Source organism: Jaculus jaculus, chromosome X, assembly GCF_020740685.1.
Source record: "Jaculus jaculus isolate mJacJac1 chromosome X, mJacJac1.mat.Y.cur, whole genome shotgun sequence".
Lineage (NCBI taxonomy): Eukaryota > Metazoa > Chordata > Mammalia > Rodentia > Dipodidae > Jaculus > Jaculus jaculus.
This window is the reverse complement of record NC_059125.1, coordinates 42,118,706-42,142,050: the sequence shown is the minus strand read 5'-3', so window position 1 is coordinate 42,142,050 and position 23,345 is coordinate 42,118,706. Positions and strand designations below refer to the sequence as shown.

Sequence of the window (23,345 nt, the reverse complement as noted above, 5' to 3'; positions counted from 1 at the left end):
AGATGCACATGGTGGGGCATGCGTCTGGAGTTCATTTGCACCCTGGCGTGCCCATTCTCTCTCTCTCTCTCTCTCTCTCTCTCTCTCTCTCTCTCTCTCTCTCTCTGTCTCTGTCTCTTTCTCTTTCTCTTTCTCTCCGTCTCTAATGAATAAATAAAAATAAATCTTAAAAAAGTACTAGAGCCAGGCCTGGTGGTGCATGCCTTTAATCCCAGCACTTAGGAGGCAGAGGTAGGAGGATTGCCATGAGTTCAAGGCCACCCTGAGACTACATAGTGAATTCCAGGTCTGACTGGGCTAGAGCGAGACCCTACCTCAAGAAACAAACAAACAAACAAACAAACAAGAGTACTAGAAATTCTTTCAACACAGAGTACTATCTGAAATCACATTTTGTAATGTAATCGAGATGGTGCATGATGCGGGCATAGTGTCTGAGATAGGATATCTGAACTTTGAAAGCTGTCCCCTTGATTTTTCACGAGTGCCAGCAGCTGCCACCTTCCATTCCACAGCTGAATACATCTCAGAGAGCACTGGACCAAGTGATGCTGCAGAGTCTGAGCTTTGGCTGCAAGTATCTGGCTGGAATGAACAGTAGGCACCCATTCTGGGTTGCTTACAAACTTCTGCTTAGTTCCTGAATTAAGCCATCCATCTTTAAAACAACAAAATAAGCCAGGTGTGGTGGCAAACACCTTTAATCCCAGTACTTGGGAGGCAGAGGCAGGATTGCTATGAATTTGAGGCTACCCTGAGACTACATAGTGAATTCCAGGTCAGCCTGGACTAGAGTTAGGAGACAACTACCTTGAAAACCCAATAAAATAAAATAAAAAATAAAGAATGCCTTTGCTGAGTTGCAAAGCCTCTGATAAAGAAAACGGAGTAAATTTGCAAAGTGATTAACAAAACAAAAATACAGAATATCAAAATGACCTGGAAGCACAGAAAAGTTGTCTGCCTTTCATTTGGCCTCCTAGAAAAACAACTGAAAACCATAGTGAGATAACACGTAACTGTAGCCTGCAGAAAAAAATTTAAAATCGATAATTTCAAAAATAAACAATAATTTTTGCCAATATTTGGTATTAGGCATTTAGCAGTATCCCAGGGTGCTAATGCTGAATACTCTGCATCCCTGTGATTTAACAACTCTACTCTTACGTAAGCAGAAATTCCCCCAGAAACATAGGAATGTTCATAGTGACATCCTTCAAAAGCTTGTAAACAGTTCAATCACCCAACAACAGTAGAATGGATGAGTAAATTGAGGAATGTTCATACAGTGGAATATGTTATAGAAATGACAAAACAAACTGCTGCCACATGCAATGCGCTGGGTGAATTTCACTAAGATACTGTTGAACAAAGCTAGACACTATGAAGAGTACATTCATTATTTATATGAAATACAAAAATAATAGTAAGTTTGAATGGTAGAAGCTAGAACAGTTGTGGATCTCTGAGGAGGCACTAAGACTTGAAAGGCATATAAGGAAGACTGGTGTGCTAATCACGGCTCTAGTAACTGGTAGTTTTTTTATTCATCAAACTGAGCATTTAATATTTCTTTAAGTTACTATATGTGATCCATTCCTCAATTTCAAAATTAGTCTAGGCTGGGCGTGGTGGCACATGCCTCTAATTCCAGCACTTTGGAGGCAGAGGAAGGAGGTTTGTCTTATCATGAGTTTGAGGCTAGCCTGAGACTACAGAGTAACGGAGATAAATCAGAGATCTGGAAGGTGAAAGGAGCAGAGCTTTCCTTGAGACGTAGAAGGAGTGATTTTGCAAAGTGAGGAATGAGAATGTTGCTACTTTAAAAACATTTTGAAAGTCAGAGTTTTTAAAGACTTAGTGTGTGTTTTGAACATTTTCCTATCTCACATTTCCTGTTGGATAACCAGAAAAACATGTAAATGTTAATATGTAGCTACTATCAGAGAAAGCCATACTCTTACAGTATCTAACATTGAATTTTCTTCTTTTCAGCCATTTCCAAAGCAGCCAGGGACATCAGGCGCTTATCCTCTTACTTCACCCCCTACTTCCTATCATAGCACAGTTAACCAGTCTCCTTCTATGATGCACACACAGTCTCCAGGTAAGATACTGACTCTCTTGTCATATTCAGCTGTCATATCTAACACACACCACTCACCCACCACTGACGAGAAGCACTATATAGATAACCTCAGGCTTCAGACAGAATTTCCTTTCTAGTCTCTGACTAGGTATTTGCATTGATTGGAGCAGGGTGGTGAAATCTGCATTCAGTATTCAGGAGCACTTTGCAAGTTAAGGGTTTGGCACCCAGAGTTAAATTCATGTCACAACTCCCAGAAATACTTCTAATCATATGCAACAGAGGTTGAAAAACCTAGGCCTATGGGCCAGATCCTCTTTACTGCCTATCTTGGAACTACCTTCATTGGAACATAGCCATATTGGCTTATTTATTACCTGTGATCTCTCAATCTCTTTCTCTTTCCCTCTCCCTTGTCTTTCAGTGTACTCTGGGTTGGCCTCAAACTTGCTATGTAGCTGAGGATAATGTTGAATTCCTGATCAACCTGCCCCTGCTTCCCAAGTTCTGGGGATTGTAAGCATCGAACACCGTGCCTGGCTCTTGTGTGATTGCTGTACTGCTATGGCAGCTCCACTTACCAAGCTTTGGTAAATGTGATGAGTTTGCTCCTCAGCCCCCAGAGTCAGGCACTTACTTGTCTTGACAAAATGGCTTTTTTTGACAGCCCTATGAAGTGCACTTTAAGTGCCCAAGTTTTACTTTCGACTGAATGATTCATCTCTTGAATTACTTTCCCTGTACCAAATATCATCTGGTGCCTGGGATTGAGCAGAGAGCCAGGCACAAGTTCTGTGTTCTAGCTTACCATCCAGCAAGGAAGATAGATACCAGATTTCTTGAGAAAATGACTCATTACGTACCAGTTCTCATACCTCAATCAATATACTGATTTAAAAAAAAAAAAGTTGAAGCTGGGTATAGTGTTGCACACATTTAATCCCAGCACATGGGAGGTAGAGGTAGGAGGATTGCTGTGAGTTTGAGGCCACCCTAAAACTACATAGTGAATTCCAGGTCAGCCTGGGCTAGAGCAAGTCCCTATCCCCCCCCCCCAAAAAAAAACCAAGGATTAAAAATACAACCTTTTAACATAAGAGGTGGTTTATGCAGTATGGGAATCAAAATACAAGAAATTAAACCATGTGGTGGATCATCATGGGTTTGAAGTCACCCTGATACTACATAGTAAATTCAAGGTCAGCCTGGGCTAGAACGAGACCCTTCCTCAAAAGAAATTAAATAATATAGCCAAATCTGGTGGTGCAGGCTTATAGTCTCAGCTACTTGGGAGGTGGAAGCATGAAGATTATAAGTTCAAGGCCTTCCTGAGTAATTTATCAAGACCCTATCTTAAAAATAGAAAAGTACAAAAAGGGTTAGAGATATAGCTCAGTGGTAGAGTACTTACCTAGCATGTGTGAGGTCCTTGGTTTGATTCTAGACACCCACCTTCCCACCCACCCACCCACCCACCATGAAGGGAGGAAGGTAGGTAATTGACGTGCAGAAAACCCTGATTTTTTTTATTATTTGGTGGTGCTGGGGATAGAATCCAAGGCCTCACATACAGGCAGGTGCTATACCATTGCGCTATGTCCCCAGCCTAAACTCCGAGCAACAAATGAACCAAATACATTTGTTTTTAAGTTTTCACATTGCAAGGCGGAATTGGCAGTATATATGTTTTCCTTTATAATATAGAAAAAGATCCTTTTCTGTAGGTATGTATGTGTAATTGTGCATATACATGAGAAATGTGTATGAACTCACAGAACCTGTTAATTCACAGGTGGGAAATGTGGAGTATCACTTGTTAGTCAGCTTATCCCATTTGTAAATGGGAAGAGCATAAGAACACTGTACTTTGAGATGTTGGGAGTATTTAATGAAACAAATCATGCAAAGTATCCAGTTTGGGGCCTGGCCCACATCTCTCTGACCAGCCGTGGTGATCTGTTATTGCCCAGATGGAACTACTTGCCATCCAGCAGTGGTCAGGCGCTCACCTCCAGGCAGCTCCAGCCGTACCACATGCTTCTCTCACAGTCACTTAGATGACTCTTCAAGTTACTGCAGAAGCATAGCCAAAGAAAGAGGGTCTCGGTGACAGACAGGCAAACAAATCCTCATTAATTTTTTTTTAATTTCTTTAATTTGAGGGAGGGTGTTTGCTTCCTCTGTAGATTCCTAAACAATTTCCGTCTGTAATGCCAAGTATGAGCATTACAAAGGGTTCATTCAGGCTATTGGAAGACCCTTTAGCTGACCATGTCTTCCCTGACACTTCCTTGACACTGGTCAAGCCGAGACCTGCAGGATGGGTTACAGTGGGCCAGATACAAGGACAAGGTGGGTATTCCAGGCAGAGTGCAGTAAGTGTATGGAGCCTGAGGTCCCAGAGGACACTGCCTGAGATAGCTGGATCATATAGAAATAAGGTCCTGTTAGAGCGTTGGCTTTTACTGTAGAGAGCCCCATAGAGGTTCAGTTTGTTTAATCAAGAGGGTCAAATTTCATAGCAAAAGAGGGGAATTCTCCTGACTCTGATGATTGTCCACTTCCTGGAGACTTCTAAGTCCAGATGTGCTGTGGCAGTTGACTGTATTGAGGCTTGTGGCTGTCAGAGATGGAGACTTGGAAAGTGTCATGTCCAGGACCACCGAAGCCTGTGTGGGCTGGAGAGCTTATCCTCTCTGAATACCAGGGCTGAAGGCACAGCAGGGCTGGAGGCAAGCCACCAGAAACAGAACCCCAGGAGAACTGAGTTTGCTACCACATATGAGGAAGGGGAAATAATAACTTTGACACAATTATAGTAGCAGACAGGCATATAGGGCTTAATATAAAAATATCAAGTCCTATTCTAAGTACTTACTGAATCCTCACGGCAAATTGATGACATAGGTCCTATTATTATCCCCATTTTATAGAGAAAAACTGAGGCATGGAGAAGTCAGATCATACAGCTAAATGGGTAAATATAACCATAAAAGTTGATCAAGGTGGTTGACACTTATTGAGCATAAGAAATTGTTTATATATTGTGGACTATATAAAATATGAGATTATCCTAGTAATACAGAATTTGAAAACCTTCTAATATTGCAATATAGCAAACATTTTAATGTCCATAGTTTTTGACATCCATAGTTCCACTTTCATAAACCTAAATTAAAATTAGTCCTTTGGCTTGAAATACCATCTGTAAATTCAAATCTCCTAGATTTTCTATATGCATTCTAGACTTTGCCCTGATACTCCGGCCTTATGTTTTCTAGTCATCTAGTCAACCTTTTCACATAGTATCTAGTGGGTACCTAAAACTCCTCATGTCTAAAACTAAAGTTCCTCGTTTCCCACCCCCGTACTTTTATTCTTCCCACAGACGACTCAGTTCAGTAAATGGCAGCCCCTTCCTTTCTGTTTGTTACCTGAGCCACAGCTATTAGTTATCTTGGATTCCTTTTGATTTCACAGACACTATCAGTCACTTGTCAACTACTATAAGCTCTAGCCTTAGGGTCTTCCCCCCCCGCCAAGGTAGGGTCTCTCTCTAGCTCAGGCTGACCTGGAATTTACTATGTAGTCTCAGGGTGGCCTCGAACTCACAGCGATCCTCCTACCTCTGCCTCCCAAGCGCTGGGATTAAAGCATGTGCCACCACACCCGGCCTAGCCTTAGTTTTTACCCAGAATCCAACCACCTTAAACCATTGCAGCCTTCATTTTGCAACTAGTCATAGCAGTTAGAGTAAGTCTTTGGAGACAGAAGTTAATTCAAACTCCAGCTTCAAACTCTACTGGCCTCTCACTCATTCAGGGTAAATCCTGTGTCCTTAAGAGTAGCCTGCCTGCAAGTGCCCTTGTGACTTGGGACTCATCCCTGAACTCGGATGCATCTCCTCCTAGTCTGCCCTTGCTCACTGCTCCAGCACAATATCCCTTCCCTCTCACATGCATGACTGTCCCTCCTTTTAGGTCTTTGGACTGGCTCTTCTGTTTGCCTGCAGTATTTTACTTCTTGGATATCTTCATGCTGCGTCTTGCCCTTCTTTCCTCTCTGGCTAGTGCGTTTCCCTCTTGGAGGGTTCTGCTCTGAGTGCTTTCATGTAAAGAATGGAATCTATTCCATTATTAATTGAAATTGCCCCCCTTACATTGTTCTGATTTTCCTCCAGAGCACTTGCTACTAGGTAACATCGATTTGTCTTTCTCATTTTACTAGAATATATGCTCTGGAAGAGCAGGATTTTTCTCTTTTATGTTAACTGCTATATCCCCATGCCTATTTGTTGACTAAATATATGAATTAAAAGTACACTGCATGCATATTTTTATTTAGTCAATATAAGAGTTAGAACCTGGACCCCCATAGTATTGAGCTCTATTTTTCAGTAATAAAATTGTTCCCATTTTTTCCTTTGTACTTTTTTTTTTTTTTTTTTTTTGAGGTAGGGACTCGTTCTAGCCCAGGCTGACCTGGAATTCACTATGTAGTCTCAGGCTGGTCACAAACTCAAAAGTGATCCTCCTACCTCTGCCTCCTGAGTGCTGGGATTCAAGGTGTGCACCACTATGCCTGGCTTTTTTATACTACTTACGGGAACTTTCCTACTTGTTTCTGTAATTTTATAGAGAGATTTTTATATTCATGGTCCTTGGACAGGACGTAGTATGTGTCCTGCAAGATCATCTACCATTATTTTCCTTTATTAGGAAATCTGCATGCTGCCAGCTCCCCCAGTGGGGCTCTGAGGGCCCCATCACCAGCATCATTTGTTCCAACTCCTCCCCCATCCTCGCATGGAATCTCAATAGGACCAGGGGCCAGTTTTGCTAGTCCACATGGTGAGTCCGAACATGGAAATTCTATAGTGTAAGAGCTTGTCATGAAAGTCATTTATATTACATTTATTATTGTAAGATTAGCTCTTGTTTATTGATAAATAGTAAAAGTATGGCTTGAACAAAAAGAAGGTATTTTTTTCTAATCACACCACACAAAAGTACTGATCAGTTGGTCTGTGTTTGCTTTGTGCCATTCCTGTCGCCTGTTCCCTGCTTGCTGGCCTTCTCCATATCTCTATTGCTCTGCTTGCTCTCTACCTATTGGCTTGTCTCCTCCATTATATACCTCCCCCCAGGATGGGCACCTTACCACATGAATTGTTTCAGTACTTGTATTTTTTACTAAGAAATTTTTGTTTGTTTTGGGAGGCAGGATCTCTCTCTAGCCCAGGCTGACCTGTAATTCTCTTTATAGTCTCAGGTTGGCCTTGAACTCCTACCTCAGCCTACTGAGTTTTGGGACTGAAGGCATACATGAGCATGCCCTGCAGAAACATCCGCTTTGAGTGAATTCAAATAGATAAAGATTAGATGTAGTAGTCAGTGAAACATTTCACTTTTTAGTGTTGATTTGTATTTTTGAGACAGGGTCTCCATATCTAGCCCAGGCTAGCCTCACATTGACATCAGTCCTCAGCCTCCCTCCTAAGTGATGGGATTGTAAGAGTGACCCAGCATGCCTGGCTAAAGTGTTTCCTTTTTATTACACCAACTACCTAGTTCCTTTTCCCAGAGGCATTTGGTATTAATGATTTCTGATGTATTTTCACAGACTTGTTTGATGCACATACACACACGTGATACGTGTGTCTCCTTCTTCCATTTTACACGTTGTACACAGTGTTCCCTTTGAATACTATGCAACACCAAAATATAAAGTGTTTCCTTGGCCTTTAAGGTATGTGTATCTGTGATTTTTTTTTTCTTCTCCCTCCCCCCCCCCCCGAGGCAGGATCTCACTCTAGCCTAAGCTGAACTGGAACGGAACTCAGTGATTCTCCTACCTCTGCTTCCCAAATGCTGGGATTAAAGGCATGTACCACCATGCCTGGCTGATTTTTCTTTTTACCATAAATCTTTGTGGGAACATTTACCAGTCAAAACTGCATCATCATCATACTGCATGGGTTCTTTGTATTCCCTTATCTGGTTACATATCATAATTTAAGTGTTTTATTATGTAGTAGACAGTTTATATATATATTTTTTCGCAATTACAATTGGTCCCATGTTCACATCCAAGATTCTGTTAGGTAAGTTCATGAAAATGGAATTGAGATCTCAAAAGGTTTGAGAAACTCAGAAGCTTTCAAAACATACAGAAGATTGTTCGCCTGAAAAACTGTACCAATGTTCTGTAGCATCATGAGGCCAGTGTCTTCTGTCCTGTATTGCTGACATGGGATGCTAAATTGTTTTTAAAGCTTTTTTATTTTGATAGGTGAAAAAATGGTATCTTGCTTGATATGTGTTTCTCTGATTATCAGAGAAGTTTCCTTGAGTGTTACTTCAGTTGAACCTTTTTTAATGTTCTTTCTTCTTAGTGTTTCTTTTTTTTAATTTTTGATTTTATTTATTTGAGAGAGGGAGAGAAATAGGCAGGGAGAGACACAGAGAGAGAATGGGTGCTCCAGGGCCTCCAGACACTGCAATGAACTCCAGATATGTGTGCCACCTTGTGCTTCAGGCTTATGTGGGTCCTGGGGAATCAAACCTGGGTCTTTCAGTTTTGCAGGCAAGTGCCTTAACCACTAAGCCATCTCTCTAGCCCTAGTGTTTCTTATTTTATGCCTACCAGTTATATATATTGCCTGTTTTCTTATAGTGCCTTTTTCCTGTTTGTAAGATATTTCTACAAGTAAAGACCATTTACTCTTGAAAATATCTGAGAGAAACATTTTCTTGGTTTTTTATTTGGTGACAAAGGGGTATAACTAATGCATCAGAAGTATATGCAGGTAAAATTTAAATGCCAAACTGTTAAGAAAATCAGTGCTTACAACTTGATTTTTGGCTCTATTTCTTAATCAATGTAGCCTTTAATTAATAAAAAAAATGAAAATCCCCCCCCATCCTTCTTACTGGAAGGAAAATGTAATTTTTTTAGTCTGAAAGGATAGCATTTTTCTGCTTTGGGATTGTTTGTTTTATAGTATTTTCAGACATATAATGTCAACAAGTAAATTGCTACATATTACATATTTGGAAGCATGTGAGAAGGTAAAATTAAAATTTATCCTTTCTTGGTCTCCTTGTCTAACTCTTGTGTCCAGTTAACTACATGATTACATGGCATAGAGACAGGTGTGACTATTAAGTAACATCAAGTTTTAGTAAAATATCTTACTGGAAGAAAATTAACATTAGGGCTGGAGAGATGGCCCAGCAGTGAAAGGTACTTGCTTGCAAAGCTTAACAGCCTGGGTCCACTTCCTTAGTACCCATGTAAAGCCAGATGCATGCAGTGGCACATGTGTCTGGAGCTTTTTTTTTTCCCCAGTGGCAAGAGGCCCTGGTGCACCCATTCTCATTCATTCCCTCCCTCCCTCCCTCACTCCCTCTCTCTCTCTCTCTCTCTCTCTCTCTCTCTCTCTCTCTCTCTCTCTCTCTCTCAAATAAATAAATGCATAACAACTAAAAATAAAATTAATCACATTTAAGGATATGAATGCTGTGAAATTATTTTTGATAATAAATGCAGGTCTTTGAGAACCATCTATTTATTTTTTTCAGGAACTCTTGACCCTAGTTCCCCATACACCATGGTGTCACCAAGTGGAAGAGCAGGAAACTGGCCAGGGTCTCCTCAAGTGTCTGGACCCTCACCAGCCACCCGCTTGCCTGGAATGTCACCTGCCAACCCATCTCTACATTCTCCGGTTCCAGATGCTTCTCATTCCCCTCGAGCTGGAACAAGTGTGTGCCATCATTCTTTTTAAGTAGAACCAATAAATGACCTATTTTATTCTACCCTCACATTTGAAAGTTAAGACCTATTTGCCAAATGGTGATTCCCAAAAATGTAAACGTTTACCTATGTAGTAAATCAGTTCACAGTAGTTAATTTGCAGAGTTAGGCAAAAATGAAGGATTTATCCTCCAAAAGTGTTAAACAGAATGTCTGCCATGATTAGTAACTTTTAGCTATCGTATTGAACCATAAAAAGATACCTTAACTGGCCAAGTTATGCAAATCAATGTAAGTAAAGACTTGTGCAGATGTATTTGCTAGCTTTTGCTGCATACCTTTTGCCACTTAAGGCAAAACTGATAACATTAGCTCACAGTTCTGTAGTTTAACAGACTCTACGGAGCTCACTCATGGCTGCAGTCAGTTCCACATTGGCTAGGAACAGGCTGGCCTAAGATAGCCTCAGCTGGCATGCCTTCTCTGTGCTCTGTTATTTTGTATTGGACATGGCCTCCTCACATAGTGGCTGGACAGGGGTCTAGGAAAGCAAGTAGAAATCTAGAGTTTTATCTAGCCCAGTGTCACTTCTACAGCATTCCTGTTGCCACAAGCAAATCACAAGGCAAACCAGATTTCAGGTAGAGAAACAAATCCCACTCCTTGAAAGGAGTTTCTGCAGTTACATGGAAAGGGGCCTAGATACTGTTGGGGAGGTAACACATGATTGTTAGATCATAAGGAAAAAGTAAAATTTTACCAATTGATTTAGAAGAGCAGCAATTTATAATGAAAACAAAATGAGAAGTAGCTGGATAGTATTTGCAAATGAAGTCACCTTTTTTTTTTCCCTTCCCCAAAGGCTCCCAAACAATGCCAACAAACATGCCTCCACCTCGCAAACTACCTCAGCGCTCCTGGGCTGCATCTATACCTACCATCCTCACTCACAGTGCCTTGAACATCTTATTGCTCCCCTCTCCAACGCCAGGCCTCGTGCCTGGCCTGGCAGGCAGTTACCTTTGCTCCCCACTTGAAAGGTTCCTTGGATCGGTCATCATGAGACGACACCTTCAGAGGATCATTCAACAAGAAACGGTATGGGCACCAAGTGGCTTTCTAAGTTAGGCCACTTACTGTCAAAGAAGAATGTTGAGTTGTTAAATTGATACACACTAACCTTCTCAACCAGCTTGTTAGAATTCTGCTTTGCTTCCTGGCTTAGCATTAAAAATTAAAAATGGACTTTTGTTTAAAACTCTTATAGAAAGAGACCTAAAACTGACCCTGTGGTGACACACTTAGGAGATAAATGATCATTGTTGTGTCAGTTCCAGAGTTGGCCTGCCTAGGTTTGTAGCCACACCTCATCACCTGCTGGTATGTGCTCAGGGCAAATTTCTTCATCTTGCTGATAACAGTAGATACTATCTGCCTAGCTGGTGGGGATTTGAGATAGGTTTTGTAAAGCCCTTAGGATAATATCTTGGCATGCAATGTGTGTTATGTATTTATAACCAATGTGATTATTGATATATGTGTATTAATAAGGTAGCCAAGAAGGTGAATGCTTAATATATCCTCTTCACAGTTGGCCCCAAACCATTTCAGTCTTTATATTCAGATTTTGTTAATATTTTTATTTACTTGAGACAGAGAAAGAAACTAGGAGAGAGAGAGAGAGAGAGAGAGAGAATGAGCATGCCAGGAACTTCTGCCACTGCACATGAATTCCAGACACGTACTGCTTTGTGTATCTGGCTTTATGTGGGTACTGGAGAATTAAACCCTGGCTGTCAGGCTTTGCAAGCAAGCTCCTTTAGCAATTGAGCTATCTCTCCAGGCCTAAAAGTATTTTTATTTTTAATTTATTTTTTTTTATTATTTGAGAGAGAGAGAGAATGGGCATGCCAAGGCATCCAGCCAGTACAAATGAAGTCCAGACACATGTGCCACTTTGTGTACCTGGCTTCCATGGGTCCTGAGGAATCAAACCTGGGTCCTTTGGCTTTGCAGTCAAGCGCCTCAGTCATCTCTCCAGCCCCCAGAAGGATTTTTAAAAACTTATTAGCACAAGCCAGGCATGGTGACACAGGCCTTTAATCCTGCAATTTAGGGGGCAGACATAGGAGAATTGTTGTGAGTTTGAGGTCATCTTGAGACTACAGAGTGAATTTCAGGTCAGCCTGGACTAGAGTGAATCCCTTACTCAGAACACAAGCAAAGCTGGGCATGGTGGCTCACGCCTTTAATACCAGCACTTGGGAAGCAGAGATAGGATCACCATGAGTTCGAGGCCACCCGGAGACTAGACAGTGAATTCAAGGACAGCCTGAGCTAGAGTGAGACCCTACCTTGGAAAAACAAGCAAGCCAGATGTGGTGTTGCATGCCTTTTAATACCAGCACTTGGGAGACCGAGGTAGGATTGCTGCCAGTTCAAGGCCAGCCTGAGACTACATAGTGAATTCCACATTGGCCTGAGCTAGAGAGAAACTCTACCTCAAAGAACAAAAACAAAAGCAATAAATTAAAAAGAAATAAAATCAAGACCAAAAAAACCCAACAAGCACAAAAGACTTTATTAGTGTCTACTAAATTATGCAAATAATGGGTTTCTTTTGACCTTTTCATACATGGATATACTGGGATCATATTCTCCCATCACCCTATTTTGTCCCCCGAGCCCTCCCTAATGTATGTTGTAGCGTCAGCTGAATCAGTTAGCGTTCACACTGGTACTCATCAGAGCCTCAGCAGCGCCTGGGCCCTGCTACTTGCCGTCAGGTAAGCTTTCAGCTCTGCAACCCTCACCTTAGTCAGTTTAGTTGTTTTCGCTTGAAACAATCTTCTCAGTAAGGTTTTAGTTGTCCCTTTGTCTAACCTGAAACAATCTTCTCAGTAAGGTTTTAGTTGTCCCTTTGTCTAACCTGATGGTTTGATGCATTCTCCTTGTTTTACAGCTGCAGCTGATAAATTCTAATGAACCTGGAGTAATCATGTTTAAGACAGATGCCTTGAAATGCAGAGTAGCCCTTAGTCCCAAAACCAACCAGACCCTTCAGCTAAAAGTGACGCCTGAAAATGCAGGCCAGTGGAAACCTGATGAACTTCAAGTTTTGGAGAAATTCTTCGAAACAAGAGTATGTGTTTAAGAGTACACACTTTGGGGGGCTACAGAGATGGCTCAGTGGATAAAAAGCTCACTGCTCAGACTTGAGTTCAGTCCTCCCTATACCTGTGTAAAAATAACCTTGTGTAAAAAGTCAGAAGCAGAGGCTGGCTCCTCAGCGTGCTGATGGTGAGACAGGTGAACTTCCTGCAGGCTGGTGGTAGGCACAGCAAAGACAGTAGAACTAAATCTCAGTAGCAGAATGAGATCCAGAGAGAGAAGCGCTGCCTCAAATGAGGTGAAAAGGCAAGGACTGACCTGAAGTTGTCCCCTGAATTCTGCATGCACATCATGGTTCATGCATGCCCCCCAAACACACAAATAAATACTTTTAACATAGTGAAACAGGTGTAATGAAGAGTAACTTGCTGTATTTCTCTCCATAGGTTGCAGGACCACCATTTAAAGCCAATACACTGATAGCTTTCACCAAGCTGTTAGGAGCACCTACACACATCCTCAGAGACTGTGTGCATATTATGAAGCTGGAGCTGGTAAGTTACTGGAAAACACAAGCTTTTCTAACATGATCTCTTGAGGGAAACAAGTTAGCAGTGTTTACTGGTTTTAATTTATTTATGTACTGCTTCCCACTTTTCTCTTAAATTGTTTCTATTTGTGCATGTGTGTGTGTGTTTATGGATTCACCAAACCATCTTGCCACTACAAAGGAACAGCATATGCTTGTGTCCTGGCTTGGTAATTCAACCTGTAGCTAATGGGCTTTACAAACAAATGATACTGAGATACACCCCAGCGTAACTGTAAATACTGTTTCCTAGTTTTGCAATTACATACATGAGATCCTGATGAAAGCCTATTATATTCTTTTGGTCTTACATTTTAATGTTTCTAGTACTTATTTGAGTAACTCTGGAACCTCACTCCTTTTCATTGGTGTGTTACTATTAGCATTGGGGAAAACAATGTTACTAATTGTCTCAACATTTGGCTTTTGATCTGATAGGCTATAGCAAACATTGTGTCAGGAAGAAATCTTTGAAGTTTTAGAGGCTAAATATGTGTCTATAAAAGCACCAATGAATATAATTTTATTTTTAAAAATATTTTATTTAAGCCTGGCATGGTGGCACATACCTTTAATCCCAGCACTCAGGAGGCAGAGGTAGGAGGATCGCCCTGAGTTCGAGACCACCCTGAGACTACATAGTGAATTCCAGGTCAACCTGGGCTAAAGTGAGACCCTACCTCAAAAAAACAAAAAAAAAATTACTTGTTTGAGAGAGGGAGAGATGGGGCAGAGACAGAGAGAGAGAGAGAGAGAGGGAGGGAGAGGGAGCGAGAGAGAAAGGGCAAATCAGGGCTTCTCAGCCACTGCAAACAAACTCTAGGTGCATGCAACACCTTGTGCATCTGCTTTTACGTGGATCCTGGGGAATTGAACCTGGGTCCTTTGGCTTTGCATACAAGCACCTTAACCACTGAGCAATCTCTCCAGCCCACCAGTGAATATAATTTTAAATCATTAACACAATCTGACTAGTTTGTTGAGGAAAGCATTTGGAAAGAGGACTTGGAAATCAATATTGACACCAGTCAAGAAGAACCTTAAATGTCAGGTGTTAGTCTTTAGTTAGGGGAGGGGGCAGCATTGCATCATTGACTGTCACTGAACAGCGTGAGCTTCAGCTGACAGTTGTATAAGCAGGCACTAGAAGAGGCAGCCACTGGCACAGATAACTAGAGATCCTTGGGAGAAGAGTGAAGCTCTGAGCTTATGGCCTCTGTGCAAATAGAAGATGGAGTAGATTAGGTGTCAGAGACCCTGAAGAAGCTAAATGCATTGGCTTTGAGTATTAATGAAGTGGCAGGAAATGAAGGAGAACATAATAGTGCATACATTCAGAGCTGAGTTGAGTTGCCAGTTAGTCACTTCATGCATACACACTTCTTTTTTCATGAATATGTTTCTTTAAAAAAAATACTAAAGATCAACTTCATATTCTGTGAATAATTGAATATAAAATGAAATCCTGGGCTGGAGAGATGGCTTAGCGGTTAAGCGCTTGCCTGTGAAGCCTAAGGACCCCGGTTCAAGGCTCGGTTCCCCAGGTCCCACGTTAGCCAGATGCACAAGGGGGCGCACGCATCTGGAGTTCGTTTGCAGAAGCTGGAAGCCCTGGCACGCCCATTCTCTCTCTCTCCCTCTATCTGTCTTTCTCTCTGTGTCTGTCGCTCTCAAATAAATAAATAAAAATTAAAAAAAAGTGAAATCCTAACCTTTCAGACTCCTGACTAGAATATGATTTTATTTTATTTATTATTATTCTTATTTTTAGTTTTTTGAGGTAGGATCTCACTGTAGCTCAGGCTGACCTGGAATTCACTATGTAGTCTCAGGGTGGCCTCAAACTCACAACAGTCCTCCTATACCTCTGCCTTCTGAGTACTGGGATTAAAGGTGTGCTCCACCACACCTGGATAATTTTTTAAATATTATTTTATTTATTTATTTGAGAGAAAGAAAGAGAGAGAGAGAGAATGAATGGGTGTGCCAGGGCCTCCAGCCACTGCAAAAGAACTCCAGATGCATGCGCCCCCTTGTGCATCTGCCTTATGATTGTTCTGGACAATTGAACCGGGATCCTTTGACTTTGCAGGCAAATGCCTTAAATGCTAAGCCATCTTTCCACACCCTAGAATATAATTTTAGATGTTGATATGACTGTTACATAATTTTCTCCCACAACAGTTTCCTGACCAGGCAACACAGCTAAAATGGAATGTTCAGTTTTGTCTGACGATCCCTCCCAGCGCACCACCGATTGCACCTCCTGGGACGCCCGCTGTAGTGCTGAAATCCAAAATGCTCTTTTTTGTAAGTACCACTGGACATGTATGTGTATGTAGAGCCTCTTAAGGAAAAAGCCATGTGAGAGCAATAGAGCAGCTTTTGGATAACTAGCCATTGTTGCCAAATACACACACAGTCTCCCTAATTGTCAGTTTAGACTTCATGGGATCCTGGTTCCTTTAGTAATAATAGAAAGTAGGTAATTGTGTGACAGTCATAATAGTCAGTTTGTCACTTTTCTTGTCATTTAATTTTCCTTTGCTCTATATTAATCTAAAACCATAGTAAATGATAACACCTTTTATAAAAAATGGACAAATGTTTTATTTTCTGTTCTTTATTCTCTTTGTGTGTCTACAGCTTCAACTAACTCAGAAAACATCAGTCCCTCCCCAAGAACCTGTTAGTATTATAGTTCCAATCATTTATGACATGGCTTCAGGTACAACCCAGCAGGCAGACATTCCCAGACAGCAGAACTCTTCTGTTGCTGCTCCCATGATGGTCAGCAACATTCTGAAGAGGTTTGCAGAGATGAATCCACCACGACAAGGTACATGACCACTAGATGGTATTTTATTGCATATGTTATAAAAGTTCTTTTGAGAGATGCCTCCTTCTCTCCTCTTCTCCCTCCTTACCCACTCTGCACCCCAGTCCTAGTAATATAGCTCTGGTTGCTACAGCCCTCTTAATGTGACACCTGTCGCTTTCTTCCTTTCTCACTGGTTCTTCATTTTTGTCCATTTCTCTGATGCCTGGGCTTTATTTTTTGTTAGCAATTTACTGTTGGGAGTGACTCAGTTGCTAATATCAGAAGCTTGTATTTATAGCACACATTGCCATAAAGCCCTAGGTTAGGATGGTAGAATTTTCTGTGGCTGTGAATTCCTGCCTTGCTCTCAATACCTGCCACTCTGTACATCACAAAGTTGATATGCATGTTGGTTTCTCATACTTCATGGTTCAATCATGAATAGATATACTATCATTAAAAGTTCTGTATCTCCTAAATGTTTTGTGAAGAATAAACGCTGATACAAATGGCATCACTGCTTTTTGGGCTTCTTATATAAGTGTCAGACGGGTGCAAGTGAACCTTTTCACCAAGTGCACAATGAAGCTCTCAAACTGAACATTTCCCAAGGAAACCAGAATGCTTCTTGAAAGATAAAGATGGGCCTTTCAATACTGGAATATCCTACGTTTAACATGTAACTCCTGGCAATGCCAAATTTGGGGTTATTAAACATAGAGCTCAGCAAGAAAAAAGAAAAAAAAAACAGCTTTTCTTTGATTTTGTTTCTAAATACTAAGAAAATTTAAATGAAAAATTGCTTTTTTATAATATTAAGGAAGTCCTCTTTATCTCTCTGTTTAGAATAGCTGGAAAACAGAATTATGGTAAATAAGGAAAAGTTCTCTGAAACATTTTTAGAAACCACAGTGTCAAAGTCTTAGGAATTATGAGAGCAATGATATTTTAGCTGTTTGTTTCTCCATACTGTACAAAGGTGAGTTCTCGCTTCAGTTTATGAGGAGGACACTGGGCGGTAGAGGACAGTACGCTGCTTTTGTTATGATATTTCTACTTCTCATAATACTCTGCTTTCATCCTTTGACTTCTCTCTTCTTTCAGCTGCAAATAGGTCCTCAAGAATCAAAAGTTTAAATTTATCAGAATACTCAAGGCAGCAGCAGTCCAGTAGGACTTTGATAATTAACCTCATTCCTTCATAAACTGATGACTATCATTGTCTTTGATGTTTTTATGAATCATTTTGGGAAATTTAAAAATTCAAAGAAAAATATTTTGATCATGCTGTGATCAAGTAACTTTTTCCAATGTACCTTTAAAAGTATGTGTAAATACATACATACATATGTACATACGTGTGTGTGTGTGTATCTCACTTCTTTAAGAAATTGTTGAGGTCTTTTGTAAGTAAATTCTTTTTCCACTATGTCCCCCCTTTTAGTTGGACAAACCTTTGACTTTCCTTTGTGTTCTGTACCTTAACTTTCCAGTGCTTGGAGTGCAGATTGGCAGTGAGTTTTGCTCCGGACCACTGCGTAGCCTGCCCTTTGCCAGAGGGTCATAATTCATACTTCCACCCATTGTAGTGGCATATTGTGCACTATTGTGTAAGGGATCCAGCTTTTAGTTTAAAATATTTAAATATGTGTAATGTTTATAAGAAGTCAGAGGCAAAGGGGAAGCTGAAAGGGTGAATTGGTCAGCACCACCTCTGAGAAATCCTTTTAGGTTGCTGGTATGTCATCTTTCAGCCTCCCTGTTCTGCTCCCATACCTATCACTTTTCCCATGGCGAAGTGCTTTTAAGAAAAATCCTTGAGCCTGGTATGGTGACCCATGCCTTGAGTGCCAACACTGGGGAGGCAGAGGTCGGAGGGTCACTGTGAGTTTGAGGCTATCCTGGGACTACAGAGTGAGTTCCAGGTCAGCCTGGGCTAGAGTGAGACCCTACCTTGGGAAAAAAAAAAAAAGAGAGAGAAAGAAAAAGAAAACTTCTTGCTGTATATGGTGGCATGCACCTGGAATCCCAGCCCTTGGGAGGCTGAAGCAGGAATGCGATCATGATGAGTTCCAGACCTGTCTGGGTTATATGAGATCCTGTCTCATAATAATGAAAAAAGAAAAGGGGAAACTCACTTTATTTATGTATTTAATTGACTTCAGTTTTAATGTTGCACTGCAGAAGTTGACCATTTACTTGAAATTTGGGGGAGAAATTTCCCATAGGTGTCCTAGATCTGCACTGTTCAGTGCAACTGCCACTAGGTAAATGTGACTATTTAAAAATTAAAATAAAATCAAATTATGTTAAAATGGATCAATTTTGCAGACAAGTGCTCAGGAGCCCCAGTGCACATGTGCATGTCCTTCACATAAAGCTCTGTTAGAAAGTTTTTGTATTTTCATTTGGAGACATTCTTATCTGATCTTTCATGCAACATTACAAGGACATCACTAAAGTTGTACTAATATATAAATTGGATCTTTTCATTAGGTCCAAAATACATGAGTAGTCAGTTGCCTTAAACTTTAAAGTTCAATTTGAAAAGCTTACCCAGTGGAACATTGTTTCTATACAACTTTAAGCTCTATATAAATGTAACTGAAACTTTCCCAAAATTACTTCTGAGGAAAAAAATACTCAAACCATATATAATCTGATAAATTACACCATAGTATTTAATCTAGAATATGAAGTTTAAAATATTTAATCTTTTATTTTGATATTTAAAATTCTTACTAATTTTAGATTTAATTCTTCCCCTTACCAGTGTGTTAACATCTTTCCTGTATTGCGAATAGCTAATGACCATTTTTCTCTGTTGCAGGTGAATGCACAATATTTGCAGCTGTTCGTGATTTAATGGCTAATCTTACACTGCCCCCTGGTGGGCGTCCATAGACACAATTGTTTTTAAACCAGGAAGGCTGACAAAATGAGACAACAAAACAAAACAAAACAAAAACAAAAACAAAAACAAAAAAAAGTCTGCATTCAGCCTTCAGTTTAAAAAAAAAAAGGACTTTTTTAAAATTTTAAGAGCTAAATATTCTAAACTGGCAAAATTTTTCAGGGTGTACTTCTTTCATCAAAAAGACCATCAATCTTTTGTATAGTGGACTTGTATAGTGTGTTGAAGTGGGACACATTTCAAATTAGGTAATACATTTGTGTCCTCTTGCCAGTAATAGGTTTAATATTGTTTTATACTATAAAATAATGAAAATGCCAAACTTGTTTATTTAATCGTTTTCTTATGTTTTGGGGTGTAATAGTCCTTTTTGACTTCTTTTGTTTTGCTTTTGAGGCAGGCCTATCATTTTTGAATACTGTAAAACTGTGACACACTTTATATTGAAGCTGTATTTTAATATGACCGCTTTGAATCCTTACATGAAGATGTTTTGGGTGTTGTTAATAAACACATCCAAAAGAAGCAATATATGATAAAACTAGGATAATAAAGTGACACTCATTTGTGTGTATAAGCTCTCTAGAGTTCTTAGGGCCTCCCCTCCATCTTTAATTTGGTGAGGCCAGTCATGTCTTAATTATGTATGTCTGAAATTTGACCAAAAACATTTTGGTTTCAAAATTAATTTAGTTCTTCAGACATTCCTAACTTGACTGGTGATAACATTTAGCACCTCGGTTGTTCTTCAGTATAGGATTTGGATAAAATGAAAGAACTTAGGCTTTGAGAACAGACCGTGATTTATAATGATCAAGGATCCCAAATAATGTAATTGCCCTCATCTGTTGAGGATATGGGACCCATTGTGCTAGGAAGTTGTCTCTTATAGGATACTTCTGCATACAGCATTAAATAGGAAGCCAAGGACTTTAATGCTCTAACTTGTATGAAGTTTCTGAGATATTACTTTATTTAACTTATTGCCTTCCCCAGCAAAAATTGGGGTTTTTCTAATCCCAATTTATTCCATTGTCAATAAAATGATAGGATGTTTTGTTGGAAGAAACCTGGTCCAGTAATTTTAAGAGTCCACAAGTTAGGGCCTCTCCCAGGGTCCAGTGGAATTTCTTGTGCTGGTACATCTCAACAGGATTTTCTCCTAGAGTGCTGTACTCTGTATCAGCCAGTCAGGGACTTTTTAAGCTTCAAAAACTATGATCAAATTCAAGGGTCTTTTGATGTATCGATATTATTTGTAAAAGGTCTTAAAATGATAATATGCCAGTCACTGTAAAGCTGTTCCTCCATTAAATTTTAGATGCTTTAATTCCATTTTAATGTGACTAATCGAGCTTCTACAACTCCCAAATTCTAGTTTTGAGCATCTCACCACAACCATATTATGCTTTCTCAACTGTGCTTGACTCGCCATTCATTTCCAGTCAGAGTTGAGACCTTCTGTCTTCTGTGTCTTATTTCTGCCCTCATCTCCTGCTTCTCACCCAACTCTGCTGCTCTTCCAGAGTAGGTGACTAAACTTTTATTCTTCCTTTAACTTACCTTTTATCCTTCTGTTTTCAGTTCTCTTTACAGTGGTAATCACATGGGTTTGGCAATCTAAGATGTCTTTATCAAGGGTCAGCCCTTTTCTGTTTGGAGCTGAATCCTTTCATGTAGAAATCTACATGTATATACAAGAAATGTATTTTTATCTGCAGGATGATATTGTTTCAAATAATTTTATTAATAGAATTAACTTTCCAGGTATTTTCCCTTTCAAGTGTGATTTTGAAATGTTAACTGCATTTTTACACCATATGATGCATTCAAGAAACTTTCGTAATTATAACTTACCTTTGAATGCATTGTGCACATCAAGATAAGATTCAGTGAACAGAATTTGATTTTGATGCTTATTAAGAGTAAACTAATGAATTTGAATTTTGATATCATGCTTGGTACTTGGAATTGGTATATACTTTATTAAAGCTTGGAAATTCGTAGCATTTGAATGGTAACTTTCATCACCAACCATGTCTTTTGCCTCTTTTGTTACCCAGGTTCAATCAAAGAGACTGGATGCTATAGTGGTTTTCTCTAGTAGGTGATTTGGAACTTAATTTTAAGGTGTTTTCAATGTGATTTTAGTATTTACAGTAATAAATAAAATTTATACAAGTTTCAGAGAACTATCAACTCTCTAGTTAATTTTGATGAAGATATTTGGGTTATAGTCTGGCTTAGTATTAGTTTAACCTTGAAAGAAGAAAGAAGAAATTGTTCCTGATTTGCCCACTTCTTTTTAACATCTTGAAATGCCATTTCAAAATGAAGTACTTTTAGGAAGAAAGTGACATTTTCCACACAGTATGCCCAGTTATTAATAGCAGGAGCTGGACCTTATGTTTGAAAAGTAACTCTTTGAACTGAGAGTAAACATACACTAAATGATACATGACTTTGAATGTCAGTACACTAGTAACTTTGTTACAGTTAACACAGTAACCTGTTCAGCTATAGGATGCTAACAGTTATTCTTTGGACTGTGGCTAATTTATTTCAAGAAGCATAACTTTGCTACTCTGAATAATGATGAAATTTCAACATGAAAAGTATCCTTTCAGCCAAACATGGTGGTACAGACCTTTAATCCTGGCATTGGGGAGGCTGAGGTAGGGGGATTGCTGTAAGTTTGAGGCCAATCTGGAGCTACAGAGTGAGTTCCAGGTCAGCCTGGACTATAGTAATACCCTACCTTGAAAAAAAAAAGTATCCTTTCTATCATTTCCCCACTCCAAAGATATACATGTTAAATTTTATTTTAAAAATTGAGATAGGGTCGGGTCATATTGCCCAGGCTGTCTTTGAAATCCTGTGTCCAGGAGATCTGTGTCTGCCTCCTGTGTTCTAAGATTACAGGTGTGGCTGGACATGGTGACACCCACACCTTTAATCCCAGCACTCTGGACGGCAGAAGTAGGAGGATCGCCAGAGTCAAGACCATCCTGGGGGTACAGAGTGAGTTCCAAGTCATCCTGGGATAGAGTGAATCCCTATCTCAAAAAGACCAAAAAAAAAGTGTTTTTTTTTTTTACATTTTTCATTGACAACTTTTATATGTATAGACAATCAATAGACCATGATAATTCCTACCCACCATCCCCATTTTTCCCTTCCCAAATCCACCCCACATTGAATCCCTTCTTTCCAGTTAGTTACTCTTCTATTTTGATGTCATTATTTTTTCCTTCTATTATGCAGGTCTTGTGTAGATAGTGTCACCCTGTGGAGTCATGAATATCAAGGCCATTTGGTGTCTGGAAGGCAGCATTATAAGCACTCCTCCACTTCCCTTGGCCACCTGTTCTGCAGTGGCCCTTGAGCCTTGTATGGTACTATAGAGATGTCTCAGTGCTGAGCACTTCACTGAAACTTCTTGTTAGCACTCTAGTGACTTTTGACTCACCCCAGTGGTAACTGCCATCTGAAAGGAGAAGCTTCTCTAACCAGAAGTGAGAGTAACAGTAATATTTGGGTACAACTGTAAACAAAACGCCTGCAAGTGTTCTTGATATAAAATTAACTTACAGAAAACTTTTAAGAGAATTTACAGAGAAGGGTCAGAAAGAAAAAAAAACTGGTAATGCAGATTTCACTGGTTTTATGGAAATTTTTCATTTGGTCTGATGGGAATGGGGTATTTGAATTTGTTTAGGGTGCATTTTGTTTAGTATTGAGGTTATTAAGCAGAGCCCTTTGCTTCATGTATCAATTTCCCATAAAATGTCTCCACTTCTAAGTGCTCAGTGATTTGTTAAAATTCTTTGCCCAAGAATATGACTGATAAAAAATGACACATTTAGGTCAGTATAAAAGAACAGCGAACATTTCCTTAGAGCTGAGTACACACCAGACACTTCTGAGTGTTTCCACACTGATAAGTATTAATAACTTCCTTTTACATATGATAAATGGGAGCCCAGAAAAATATCCTTGGGATAAAATTCGGGTCAGTTATGATCAAGCCACTAAGAAGAGGCAGTTTGAGTCCGGAGCTAGT

General features: G+C 39.8%; 1 protein-coding gene across 1 annotated transcript in view; it reads left to right on the top strand.

Annotated features, from left to right (window-relative positions):
• Med14 (mediator complex subunit 14) overlaps positions 1-21,474 on the top strand; it is a 107,511-nt gene extending 86,037 nt beyond the window's left edge. The window contains exons 23-31 of the mRNA XM_012950445.2: positions 1,996-2,107; positions 6,808-6,939; positions 9,673-9,855; positions 10,710-10,945; positions 12,810-12,989; positions 13,405-13,512; positions 15,732-15,857; positions 16,194-16,386; positions 19,199-21,474. Of these exons, the coding sequence (XP_012805899.2) occupies positions 1,996-2,107; positions 6,808-6,939; positions 9,673-9,855; positions 10,710-10,945; positions 12,810-12,989; positions 13,405-13,512; positions 15,732-15,857; positions 16,194-16,386; positions 19,199-19,272 (1,344 nt within the window). The 3' untranslated portion in view covers positions 19,273-21,474. The remainder of the gene's footprint in view (positions 1-1,995; positions 2,108-6,807; positions 6,940-9,672; positions 9,856-10,709; positions 10,946-12,809; positions 12,990-13,404; positions 13,513-15,731; positions 15,858-16,193; positions 16,387-19,198) is intronic.
• The last annotated feature ends 1,871 nt before the right edge of the window (positions 21,475-23,345 follow it).